The 12,319-nt window shown below is 39.2% G+C and overlaps 1 protein-coding gene across 6 annotated transcripts in view; it reads right to left on the reverse strand.

Moving 5' to 3' along the window:
* The window catches only part of ZCCHC6 (zinc finger, CCHC domain containing 6), a 49,170-nt gene that overhangs the window by 3,598 nt on the left and 33,253 nt on the right, over positions 1–12,319 (reverse strand). For all 6 annotated transcript variants that reach the window (XM_006759492.2, XM_015561159.1, XM_006759490.2 and 3 more), the window contains 9 exons: positions 10,582–10,685; positions 8,834–8,923; positions 8,318–8,431; positions 7,804–7,881; positions 7,011–7,188; positions 4,845–4,892; positions 4,674–4,765; positions 2,805–2,920; positions 1,011–1,336 (listed from right to left, as the gene is read on the reverse strand). In XM_006759492.2, coding sequence (XP_006759555.1) covers positions 1,011–1,336; positions 2,805–2,920; positions 4,674–4,765; positions 4,845–4,892; positions 7,011–7,188; positions 7,804–7,881; positions 8,318–8,431; positions 8,834–8,923; positions 10,582–10,685 — 1,146 coding nt within the window. The remainder of the gene's footprint in view (positions 1–1,010; positions 1,337–2,804; positions 2,921–4,673; positions 4,766–4,844; positions 4,893–7,010; positions 7,189–7,803; positions 7,882–8,317; positions 8,432–8,833; positions 8,924–10,581; positions 10,686–12,319) is intronic.

The following is a 12,319-nucleotide window of genomic DNA, read 5'->3' on the forward strand; positions in this document are numbered from 1 at the left end:
GTGGGGGTGCCCTGCCCTGGCCTGACACCTCTGCGGAGGCCTCAGACCTGGGCAAGGGACCGATCCGGTGATCAGCGATCGGATGGTGATGAGGGTCAACTCCTCTGGCAGAGGCATCAGGCCTGGGTGGGGGGCGGAGCCAGGGTTTGGGAGGATATGATGGTCCCCTTGCCCAGGGCTGAAGGCGCCAGGCTTGGGCGGATGGGTGGAGCAAGTGATCAGAGGGAGATGGGGTTCCCCTGCCAAGGCATGATTCCTGGGCCAGAGGCCTCAGGCAGGGGCTGGGGGAAGAACCAGTGATGGGGGGAAATGAGGGTCCCCTGCCCAGGCCTGCGATTGGAGGGTGATGGGGGTCAACGCCTGAGGGCTCCCAGTATGTGAGAGGGGGCAGGCTGGGCTGAGGGACCCTCCCCCCCACCCCCACACACCCAGTGCACGAATTTTGTGCACCGGGCCCCTAGTTTAAACGATAAAATCCAAAGACAAACCCTTCCTTAATTCTCCTCTGCAGTTAGAACCACTATTAACTGTATAACCTATTTCCTTATAGTCCCTTTTCCACGCATGTGCATGTTATGTATTTAAACAGAAATACATGTGGCTCAGTGAACACACAGTTTGGCAGCCTGAGATTACCTGATGCCTCCTCCATGGCTGGGCAGTGCTTCAACTTCAAAAGTGCCCACACTGAGTAGCGAAGCTCAAGTTATAGTTTGTCTTATGGTCACTTAGGCTACATTTTTTAGGTACTGGGAATGACCAGGTTTTCATTTTATTGATAATCTTATTTAAAAGTCAACCAAATTACTTTCATAAGCTTCTAAATAAAACCAGGAATTAAGTGTTAAGACTTATAAAAGATAAGGATTAAAGGAGGAGAGGGTATCTCACTTTCTTAAAAAAGATCTTTTGAGTCATTAGATGTGTTAAAGAAATAAATAGTACAGAACTCTAAAAAGATTTCCCTTGAGATGTGATTGGGAACATCAAAGTGTGACTGGTGTGCATACCTGGAGAGCCTTTGAACTGTGGGCATTCCTTTTTAATGTGCCCCTCTCGTCCACAAATAAAACAACGTTTTTCTCTCAAGTCTTTGTCATCCTGTCTCTTCCACTTTTCCGCCGACGGCCTGAGCACCTTCTCTCTCCCCAGATCGACAGCTGCCTTCACCGGCTTGGCTTTCTGAGGCGTGTACTGCACGGGCGTCTCCTCTTTTGCGGACACCTCCCTCTCAGCACACTTGTTTTGAACTTCTTTGTCATCTTTGCTTCTTTTGTCCTTGTTCTCAGGGTATCTTTGGTTTGGGGTATCTTCCTGATCTCGCCGTCGCCTCACTCTGTAGAAAATGATATAATACTGGTAGGAAAAAAATCCAAACAGAATTCTAACAAAATAAGACAATTCCAGGTTTAGGAAATAATGAGAAACAGAAGGCATTAAAGGGCAACCCCAGAATTTAGCAAACTTAAATCTATTTTTTTCTACTAAGAAGCAACCTCAGGGCTTAAGGGTGTTTTTCCTTTTTATTTTCACAATTACTCCAGGGCTCTAAAACCAATTAGTGGGACTCCTTGATATTGATGTAATGAAACTTGTCCTTGGGGTGATTTTTTTAGAATCTTTCTGGCCTGCTTAGCATTCTTTACTAGACACTGGAAATTTGAGATGTGAAACTTTAAATACATTCATTCACATGCCCAGAAAAGGGACCAGAAGGAAATAGGTTCACAAGCAAGTGATGGTTATAAGGAGATTTAGGGTCTTAAAATATTAAAATCATTTTTTCCTTGCCCATGACCAGTGACTATATTACTTGAGTAAAAAACAAATATGTACTAAATAAGAACCTTAAATTTCAGATGATGATCTGTTTTATTTTTTTTGTTGTTGTTTGTTTTTGATTAATCCTTACCCAAATATATTTTTCCCATTGATTTTTAGAGAGTGGAAAGTGGGAGGAGAGAGAAACATCAATGTGAGAGACTCATTATTGGTTGCCGCCCATACAAGTCCCGACAAGGGCCAAGGATCCAACCTGCTAGCCAGGTACGTGACTTTGATCGGGTATCAAATCCATGACCCTTTGATCCCAGGGCCGATGCTCTAAGCACTGAGTAACACCAGCCAGGGAGATGATAACCTGTTTTTAAATGAGCATATTATCATCCAAGTAAAAGCACCACTACCAACCCAAACAATATGTTCAAAGTGAGCATCCAAAACCATGTCCCTCTGTCCTCCTGCAAACAGCAGAAAGCATGGTCACCAAGCTGAGTAGGTCACCATAGCAATATTAAGGCGTACAAGTAAAACTGTGTACAAGTGAAAGGGTCTTATAGTCCGAGACATTGTCAGTGAATCCCAATCCCAACATGGCACGCCTCTTATTGTACATTAGAAGTGTAATTGACATCCTGAAGGAACCAATTTTACTTTTCATTGACTGAAATGATTCTGAACTTCTCACTGCTGTAAAAGGGAAGAATTTTAGTTTCCTCTTTTCTCTTCCATCCCAACTGGAGAGGGCGATAACCAGATGATTGAGTAATGATTAGGGCCATGACCAATATTAGGAAAAGGGACCAGGCCTGAGAGACTGTCGCCGTTACACTGGAGTCAATTCTCATTATCTGTATGTAAGGCCATATTTTAAATCACCTCATTTTCATTACAAAAAACCTTAAATTTACCTGAGAACTGCTGAATTTCCTAAAAGTTTATTTTTTGTTACAATAGAACCTCATTTAAAAACTGGTACATTAAGAGCATAAAATCAAAACCACCACTTTTGAACATTTACTTACTTTCTCCTCAAAGGACAGTCCTTCATGAAGTGTCCAATTTTCCCACAAATTCGGCAACATCTATCATTTGGGGCCAACTGTCCTTCAGTTAGCACATCTGGATCAAAAAAGTACTCCTAGAAAAACATAAATATATACAAATATGAAGTATTACTCTGAGATCAAAACACAAAGCTAACCCGACAGCAATCAGGTATCTTATATCTCAACATCAATGTTATCATTAACTTAATACCTATTATTTATACTGGTTAATTTCAAATCTAAAACCATTATGAGGTCTAAATCAGGACTTTACCTAAACTCCCATTTTACGTAGTCCTTTTCATTACACGGCACTCTGCTTATCCTTAACCACAAAGGTAGCTTTTCCCCAGCACTTCTAAGTATAAGAGCATCACATAGCCCAGAAGTCAGCTGCCCCAGGACTTGGAGGGAGCTGAGTCCAGGCACAAAAGTTTCCTTGCTCTAAAAAAAGAGAAAAGCTAACACCTAATGAATTGAGGAACATGATGTGCATATACAGATTACAGAGAAAAATATAGAGGCGATGTGCTGTTGCTTTATTTCATTGTGGTTTCTGAAGGGAAATATCAGAAGAAAGGAAAGATAATGGTCTGGACTCTAGCCCCTTTACCACTGAAATGAAGGTTGGGGACCAGGAGCACTAGCATCACCTGGGAGCTTGTAAGAAATGCAAAGTCCTCCTGAGTCAGAATCTGCATTTAACAAAATCCCCAGGTGATATGTTTGGACAAGTTTCAGAAGCACTGACAGACTACCACAGCAATATCTACAACTAGATGTTCACATATAATCAAATGCTGAATATTGCTACACACAAAACAGTTAAGGTTCATTAAAAGCGTATTCAGAAGATTAATGCAGAAAAATAATAACTTTATTTTAAACATAAAACCATCTAGCTCTGCTCTAGCTGGTGTGGCTCAGTTGGTTGGAGCATCGTCCCATGCACTGAAGGGTTGACAGTTCAATTCCTGGTCAGGGCACATACCTGGGTTTCAGGTTCGATACTCAGACAGGAGGCAACCAATAGATGTTTTTCTCATACATCAATGTTTCTCCCTCTCTCCCCCTTGTCCCCCTCTTTCAAAACAATAAAATATATCCTTGGGTGAGGATGATAATAATAATAATAATAATGATAATTTTAAAAACCTCTAGTTTCTAACCCCCTTTTTTCTCACTGAAATACGTTATGTTTATAATGCAATTTTGTTTTTAATGAGTGCGGCTCAATAGAAACCTGAGCATTAGTTTATATGAGAACAGACAGTTCTAGTACAGGCAGCACCGTCCCATTAAGGGATTTATTACTCTTTGCAAGTATAGTAATAAACAAACAAAGGAAAGTCTAGACTTCATATGGATGCCCTTAGGCATGTGCAAATGGCTTGGCTGAGGCTGGCATGGAGCTCAATGCTGGTGCTGCAGCAATGCCACCTATATGTCTTACCAAGGAAAAGCAGCAGCACCAAAATTATAAATCTTCCCACCCAAACTCCACCGCTGGCTATTTTTCCCCATTCTCCTGATGAATTGTCTCAGAGCAGGGATTTTTTTAAAAAATGTATTTATTGTTTAAAGTTTTACATATGTCTCCTTTTTCTCCAATTGATCCCCCTTTCCCTGCCCCACCATTCCCACCTCAGGCAAGACCCCAAGAGCAGGGATGTTTTAGAAAGGGTTTTTAGGGATTTGTGTTGTAATTGTTCATCTTGGTGGCTAGACTCACCAGATATTCAGAGTATTTAAGTTATTACTGAAGTAATATGTACAAATTAAATGCTTAATATGGGCTTTCAGAATTGTTTTGTTTTGTTTTTTTTATGTCCAACAGATGCTTACCATTTTTGAGGTGTAGTCCTTTGGAAATCCTTTGACTGGAATACCAAATACTCTTCTACCATTAATAAATGCTTTCATTATAAAATTGGTCACTAAAAAGAAAAGAATAAGAGCTCAAGTAGGTGAATTAAAAAGAGATCACATGAATATTTATAAACAAAGTTAACTTACTTTTCCTTGATAATCCAGCTCCAAGATTATGGTTCAAATCAAAGGGATCTAAGTAAAAAAATGAGAATAAGATAATCAAATGGAAAATGCCACTATTCATACAATAAATGGTTTATATAACAAGTGTTACATAATTTATCATTATTAAAAGTATTAAATAACTACCTTCTTAATGATCTTCAAATTTGTTATATAGTTAAGTAATATATATTCCCAACTACAAGGCAAGTTTTATTCTCAAAAGTGTCCATCAGAAAAGAGGGTGTTGCTTTATATTTGAATTCTTATAAAACCTTTCGCATTATGAGGAGTTGCTTTATTTTGAACAATAAAATACTATTAGGAGAAAACTAACAGTAGCTTGACATTATTTAATGCTAGTTTTTGAATGTATATAGAGGTCACAAATATATTTAAAACATTTTAACAATAAATGTTCCCACCAATTAATAAGCTTTTTAAAGACCACTTTAGAAAATAATTCATCATGGATATCACAGAATGCACTCAAGTGATAAATTAAAACACACATAGGCAATAGCTACTTGGATCTCAATTTCTAGTAAAGGCTTCATATAAGAATTTCCATATGATCTTAAATATTTTCACTCAAACATCTTAGATGAGTGGATATCTGTTGTGTTCTGGAACACTATTGGTTGGATGATCCAGAAAGTGGTAGGAAATGAAAGACCTGCTGATGTCAAAGATGTATGTGGGATCTGAATAAACTGGTTCGTAAAATAAATGGGGATAAAGCATGCTTTCTAAAAATTTTTTTTATTTTTTAAGTATATATTTTATTGATATTTCACAGAGAGGAAGGGAGAAGGATAGAGAGTTAGAAACATCAATGAGAGAGAAACATCGATCAGCTGCCTCCTGCACACTGCCCACTAGGGATGTGCCCGTAACCAAGGTACATGCCCTTGACCAGAATCTAACCTGGGACCTTTTCAGTCCGCAGGCCGACGCTCTATTCACTGAGCCAAACTGGTTAGGGCAAAGCATGCTTTCTAAATCAAAATACTTTATAAATGATTTAAAATAAATTTTCACTCATGATAATTCATAAGTGAAACATAATGTGTAGATACTTAATTTAATTATTTCCTGTAAATGCTTAAAAACATATTCAAGAAAGCAAAAAACACAACACAACAAAACAAAAACCACTCCAAAATCTTTTGGAGGGGGATCAATCATTGTGATTTGAATTCCATTTTATATATTTTCACATTTTAAGACTATCAATAGGTAGATAAAAGTTTAACCTAGAGCAGCGATTTTCAACCCATTTGTTGCCACATGAATTTTAAAACATGCGATACCTGACGTAGTCAGGGGGACTGACCTCTTTTCCCTTAAACTGTCAAATAAAAATATGACAACAGCCAGCACAATAGCCCTTCGATGTGAATGAGTCAAAATTATACCAATTTTTTTTTTTTGCCAAATTGACACAAAAATATATTTTTTGGTGTGCTGCAGAATTTTAGTAATTAGTTTATGTGTGCCATGAGATGAAAAAGGTTGAAAGTCGCTGACCTAGAGTAACACATTATTTAGGTGATATGACTTCTGATAGGCAAAAACCCTCCATTAATAGCAAATAAAGATGTTGAAAATTCCTCTTATTAGGAAGGTTTTAAAAGTCATTTATTTTGAAGCTGGCTTATGTCTACTAAGTGTTCAATGATAATAAAAGATCTGTCATGGTGACCAAAGACATAATGTGAGAGGATCCACATAAAGGCATCAATCATTTAAAAGTAAGTGTTTAGCTACAGCAGGAAGGCCAGGGAGAGTGGGGGGGCTGGAGGGGGGATGGTAAGAGATCAATCGAAGGACTTGTATGCACGCATATAAGCATAACCAATGGACATAAGACACTGGGGGATAGGGGAGGCCAGGGGATTGTCAAGGGCGGGGGAAAAAAAAAGGAGACATATGTAATACTCTTTGTAATACTTTAAGCAATAAAAAAAAAAAGTAAGTGTTTAGGTGGGAAACAGATGCCTCCACCTGACGCAGGCAGTAATAGGATGGTGCACTGCACACCCTAATCAGTGGCTCCGGGCTGCCCTCCTGGAGAGATGAAGAACAATGCCCTCTTAATTCAAACTCTACATTCTAAGCAACTTTAAGTTTTGATCTTATCTGTACCTTCAATAACAATGTATTTTGAGGTCCACTGTTTCTTAAAAGTTGTAAGCAGACTTTTTCTTCTGATGCTAATAACATGTTCTTTAAAATCAAAGTCCTCTGTGTAGAAACGAAGAAGTCCCAACCAGAGCTGCCCAACAGATTCTGTATTATTTCCATATTCTGGCCAATAGGTGGGCTAGAAACAGAAGAAAACAAGGGATATCATGCCCTATAGTAAAGTGTTAATGTCAATATTCACTTGTATCTTATGAAGTAAATATGGGCTTATTTCTAATTAACTACAGTTTAAACACACAAAATATGTAATTACATAACTTTCCTTTTACATTTTAAAATACCACCTACCTGAGTTTATTAATCTTCACCCTATGACTTGGGATAGGGAGAGCTCAGGGTTTTTAATGTCAAACCTCAGAATGCATGCTAGTTGAAGAAGCTTGAAATGAACTTCAAGAGCCCTGGTGATAATTATAAGTCTTTCCAAGTTATGTACAGAAATTACAGAGCAAATATTCATTTATTTGGAAAAAACTACTAAAGTATTTGAAATTATTAGGCATTAAAGAACTTGGATATAGTCCCTAAAAACTCACCTGGCTTAAAAATGTTTTCAACTTCAAAGGAAACATCTGTATATGTTAGTTTTTTTTGTTTTGTTTTTACTATCATAATATAAATAAATATAGCCAATGATAATATAGTTGTTGACCATCTATCTATACTACAGCATAGGATAGCTAACTTTTAGTCAAGGATGTAAGAAAAAAATCTTTACTATTAAAATACGTACCAGTTCATCTATTTGATCAAAAAAATAAATATTCCAGCCATCAACAAATATTTCAGGTTTCTTTTCACCTTTGTATATCTGCAATTAATTTTTAAACTATTAGTATGGATTACAAACTTAATGCACTGATACAAAACTTTAGAAAAATTGTTAAAATTTTAACTACAGAACCAGAGAATTTTTCAAAAATATATTTTAATTGATTTCAGAGAGAAAGGGAGAGAAGAAGAGAGATAGATAGAAACATCAGTGATGACAGGGAATCATTGATTGGCTGCCTTTTGCACGCCCTCCCCTGTTCCGCCCCCTGCCTCTGCCCTGCACTGGGGATTGAGCCCATACCCTGAGCATGTGCCCTGACAGAGAATCAAACCATGACCTCCTGATTCATAGATTGATGCTCAAGCACTGAGCCATGTTGGCTGGGCCAGAACCACAGAATTTTTGAGAAGGAATAAGGCTCAAAATATCACCCAGCTTTACAGATAAGAAATAGAATTTACTTTATTAATACCTCTTGAAGGACAGGAATAACTGGTGGTTTCCTCTGCTGGAGAAAATATAGCACCATAAGTGTATATGCATATGATGATAAGCTGCCTCTGGATGCATCACCAATATCACACATCTGGAGGGAAGGAAAATGAAGATCACAAAGGAAAGATTACCAATGTTTTCTGCTTGCAGCTATTCCATTATCACTAAAAGTAGGTGCTTCTACAGGGCATTAATATAAAAATTACATTTTCAAATGCTAAAATACGTCAACGAAACCAAATAAGAAAAAAACCCACCCAAATAAAACAAAGAACCCAACAAAACAGTGGAACAATCAGTCACAGCAAGAGCAGATAATCATGTAAAATTTAAGACAAAATTTTAGCTTGCTGAGTAGGGCTTCCCAAATAGTTAAAAGAAGCTTTTGACATGGCTAGTCTTAAAAAAAAAGAAAAGAAAAAAGACATGTTTTCAACAAGGTCTGAAGATGCAATAAAATTTCCTGATAAGGTACAACTGAAAGCATACTCACCTTTGTAAAAACTTTCATGGTATAGCATAAATATTTCACTCTGGGATCAATGGCTGAATAAGCAAATAAAAGCCTTGTGTTATGAAGGGCCTGTTAAAAAGGAAATTATACTATAAGGCTATCATTTAGAAGAAAATGTTTTAAGCTAGAATATTCTGAAAAGATTTACACTGTAATTCATTTTAGAATAAACACACTTAGGCTAAAACTATTATTTCTTACCCCCAAATAAGCTTTAATAACTTAAGAGATAATAATTAAGAATTGTAAATGAGCCCTAACCGGTTTGGCTCAGTGGATAGAGCGTCGGCCTGCGGACTGAGGGTCCCAGGTTTGATTCCAGTCAAGGGCATGTACCTTGGTTGCGGACACATCCCCAGCAGGGGGCATGTAGGAGGCAGCTGTTCGATGTTTCTATCTCATCGATGTTTCTAACTCTCTATCCCTCTCCCTTCTTCTCTGTAAAATCAATAAAACATATTTAAAAAAAAAAGAATTGTAAATGACATTTGATTTCATGATTTCCATTATGTTAATACTAGAAGACCCGGTGTGCACTGGTGGGGTCCCTCAGACTGGCCTACGCCCTCTTACAACCCAGGGCCCCTCAGGGGATGTTGGACTGCCGGTTGCCCCCGGGTCAAAATCCCCCAAGGGATGTAGTAGTGCCTCAAGTGGCAAGTGGCTGGGGAGGAGCCTGAGCCTGGGCAGGGCGCTGCACTGCTCCCGCTCATCATGGCCAAGCTGCACCTGCCACTGCTTGGTAGCGCTGCCATGGAGATGGGAGATGGGAGAAGCTCGTGCTGCCGAAGCTGTGCTCGCCAGCCATGAGCCTGGTGTCTGGCACCCGGTGGTCAGCTGAGCCGTAGTTCTGCTGTGGGAGCGCACTGACTACCAGGGGGCAGGTCCTGTGTTGAGCATCTGCCCCCTTTTGGTCAGTGCGCATCATAACAACTGGTCAAACAGTCGACCAGTCGCTTAGGGTTTTATATATAGAGAGATAGATGTCCTTAGTGTTAACATTCCTAAAAAATAAGGGCTATTAAAATAATCAGTTTCCTGAATATAATGAACAACCTAAACTGATTAACAAAAATAGATCCAGAGATGTAGAAACATTGAACAGACCAGTCAAAGCTCAGAGGGAAGGTGTGTGTGTATGTGTGTGTGTGTATATGTGTGTGTGTGTGTGTGTAAGAGATCAACCAAAGGACGTCTATGCATGCATATAAGCATAACCAATGGACACAAACAGTAGGGGAGGGGGTGAGCTCATGTGCTAGGGAGTGGGAGCAGCAGGGCAGAGGTCAATGGGAGAAAAAAGGAGACATATGTAATACTTTCAACAATAAAGAATTTAAGTAAAATAAAAATAATCAGTTTCCTGTAAGTAGATGGATGATTCCCCCAACCTGCCCTGGCATTGCCCTTAGGGACCAGAGAGGTGCCATAAATCCCTGAAACAAACCAAGTGTGAAACAGATACTCTCTCTCTCTCTCTTTCTCTCTCTCTCTCTCTCTCTCCAAAATTAAAAAAGTTCAAGCCAAACAAAAGCGCCTGTCACTCTGACCTAATTTCAAATGAGTATTAATATTAATTTAATTCTCTGTTATACCCCAGCCTCACAACAACACTGCCAGGCACAGAGCAAGCACTAATAACTACCGAAAGAATGAATGCATTGGAATGAATGGCTTAAGAGACATTTGTTTCCCTTAATCTCCCTAGAGAAGCGGCTATATCTTACCAATGTGTTATACAAACTGATGTCTACTTCCAGACCGCTTCTCAAATGGTAGAACTTTACAATTGGCACCTTTGCTGTTGTAATAGGCAAGATGTTTCTCAGACCTAGGTTGAAACAAGAGAGTGTCATTAAATACAGCTGGGCACAGAAGCTCTTATGTGAGTACCAGAGGGCCAATGGCTCGGTGGCACTGCCACGGAGGTGGGAGAGGCACCCGCCGCCACCAGCCATGAGCCCGGCTTCTGGCTGAGCGATGCTCCCGCTGTGGGAGCACACTGACCACCAGGGGGCAGCTCCTGAGTTGAATGTATGCCCCCCTGGTGGTCAGTGCACGTCATAGCGACCGGTCATAACAGTTGCTTAGGCTTTTATTTATAGATGTCAATATGGATGTATACTTAACTTTATTGTTATTCCCACTTTATAGATGAGTAACTGAGTGCTAATAATGAGGTTGAGTGACTTTCTGAGATCACATAGCCAGAAAGTGGGGGAGCCAAGATTTAAAACCAAGAGAGTTTGATTCCAGACCCCCCCCCCACCAATTACTCTGCTATACTGCCTCTAACGTAGACAGCCTTTTCTCCACCTACTTCCCATTCCAGAACTTGACACTGTTAACCTTAATGACACTTATAGAAGCCCATCCTCTAGGACTTATTCACAGCACATCCTGGTTTTATTCCAATGGCTCCTTTTTCAGTGTCCTTCCTTAATTTCTACACAAAGAAATTAAAGTGCGGTCCTCAATTTCTCTCAAACAATAATTCCCTTGGCCTCTTTACTCTTCTCTTTCTTGGCTTCTCTACTTCTCTCTCTTTAAGGCTTTCAATGCAAAACTTCTATTTTGTTCTATAATTCTGATTGACAATTCCATATTTTTAGTTTCTTACTAGAGTGCTACCTCTTGGAGATTATACCTTCATGGCGAACTAAACACCTCCACACTGGTGTTCTCTGCAAATATTCCCATTTCCCAAGTACCCAGACATCAGCCCAAACCCTTACTTATTTCCTACTTGTAGGTACCAAATCTAAGAAATTTTCCTTTGGAATCTCTGATCTTCTTTTCCTTTTCAGACCACTTGGACCTGAATAAGGTCTTTCTGCTCTGTCCTGGGGTTATACCCTCCAGCAGAGACTATGCTAGTTCCCTAAAAACCTCAAGTTATGCTTTTATTGGGTTCCTCCTCTCCTGAAGAAACTTCAGTGGCTTCTTAATATCTACAGACTTTACCTTATCTCCTAATAGTTTCCACTTGAAACTCCTCTCTAAATGTGTCAATCTTCTCACTGTTCTCCAAAATATACTATACTCCATTCTAAGGAAAGACTTCTTTTCCTATTCTTTTCAAATCATATTCATCATCATTTGAGATCAGAACAAACCCATCTTTTCCACTAATCTCCCCTATGCAACCATTTCCCACTCTCTCCTCAGAAGTTATTTAATACTTATTAATATTAATAAGACACCAATTCTCCAAACATAATATACATAAGCCATGATGCTGTTTTATTGGCATTAAATTCTAACTATGCAAAATACTAATAAAAAGATGAAAATAGCCTTAACTGGTTTGGCTCAGTGGATAGAGCACAGATAGGCCTGTGGACTAAAGGGTCCCAGGTTTGATTCTGGTCAAGGGCACATACCCAGGTTGTAGGCTCGATCCCCAGTAGGGGGCGTGCAGGAGGCAGCCAATCAATGATTCTCTCTCATCACTGATGTTTCTAT

The sequence above is a fragment of the Myotis davidii genome, unplaced genomic scaffold (genome assembly GCF_000327345.1).
Source record: "Myotis davidii unplaced genomic scaffold, ASM32734v1 scaffold556, whole genome shotgun sequence".
Classification (NCBI taxonomy): domain Eukaryota; kingdom Metazoa; phylum Chordata; class Mammalia; order Chiroptera; family Vespertilionidae; genus Myotis; species Myotis davidii.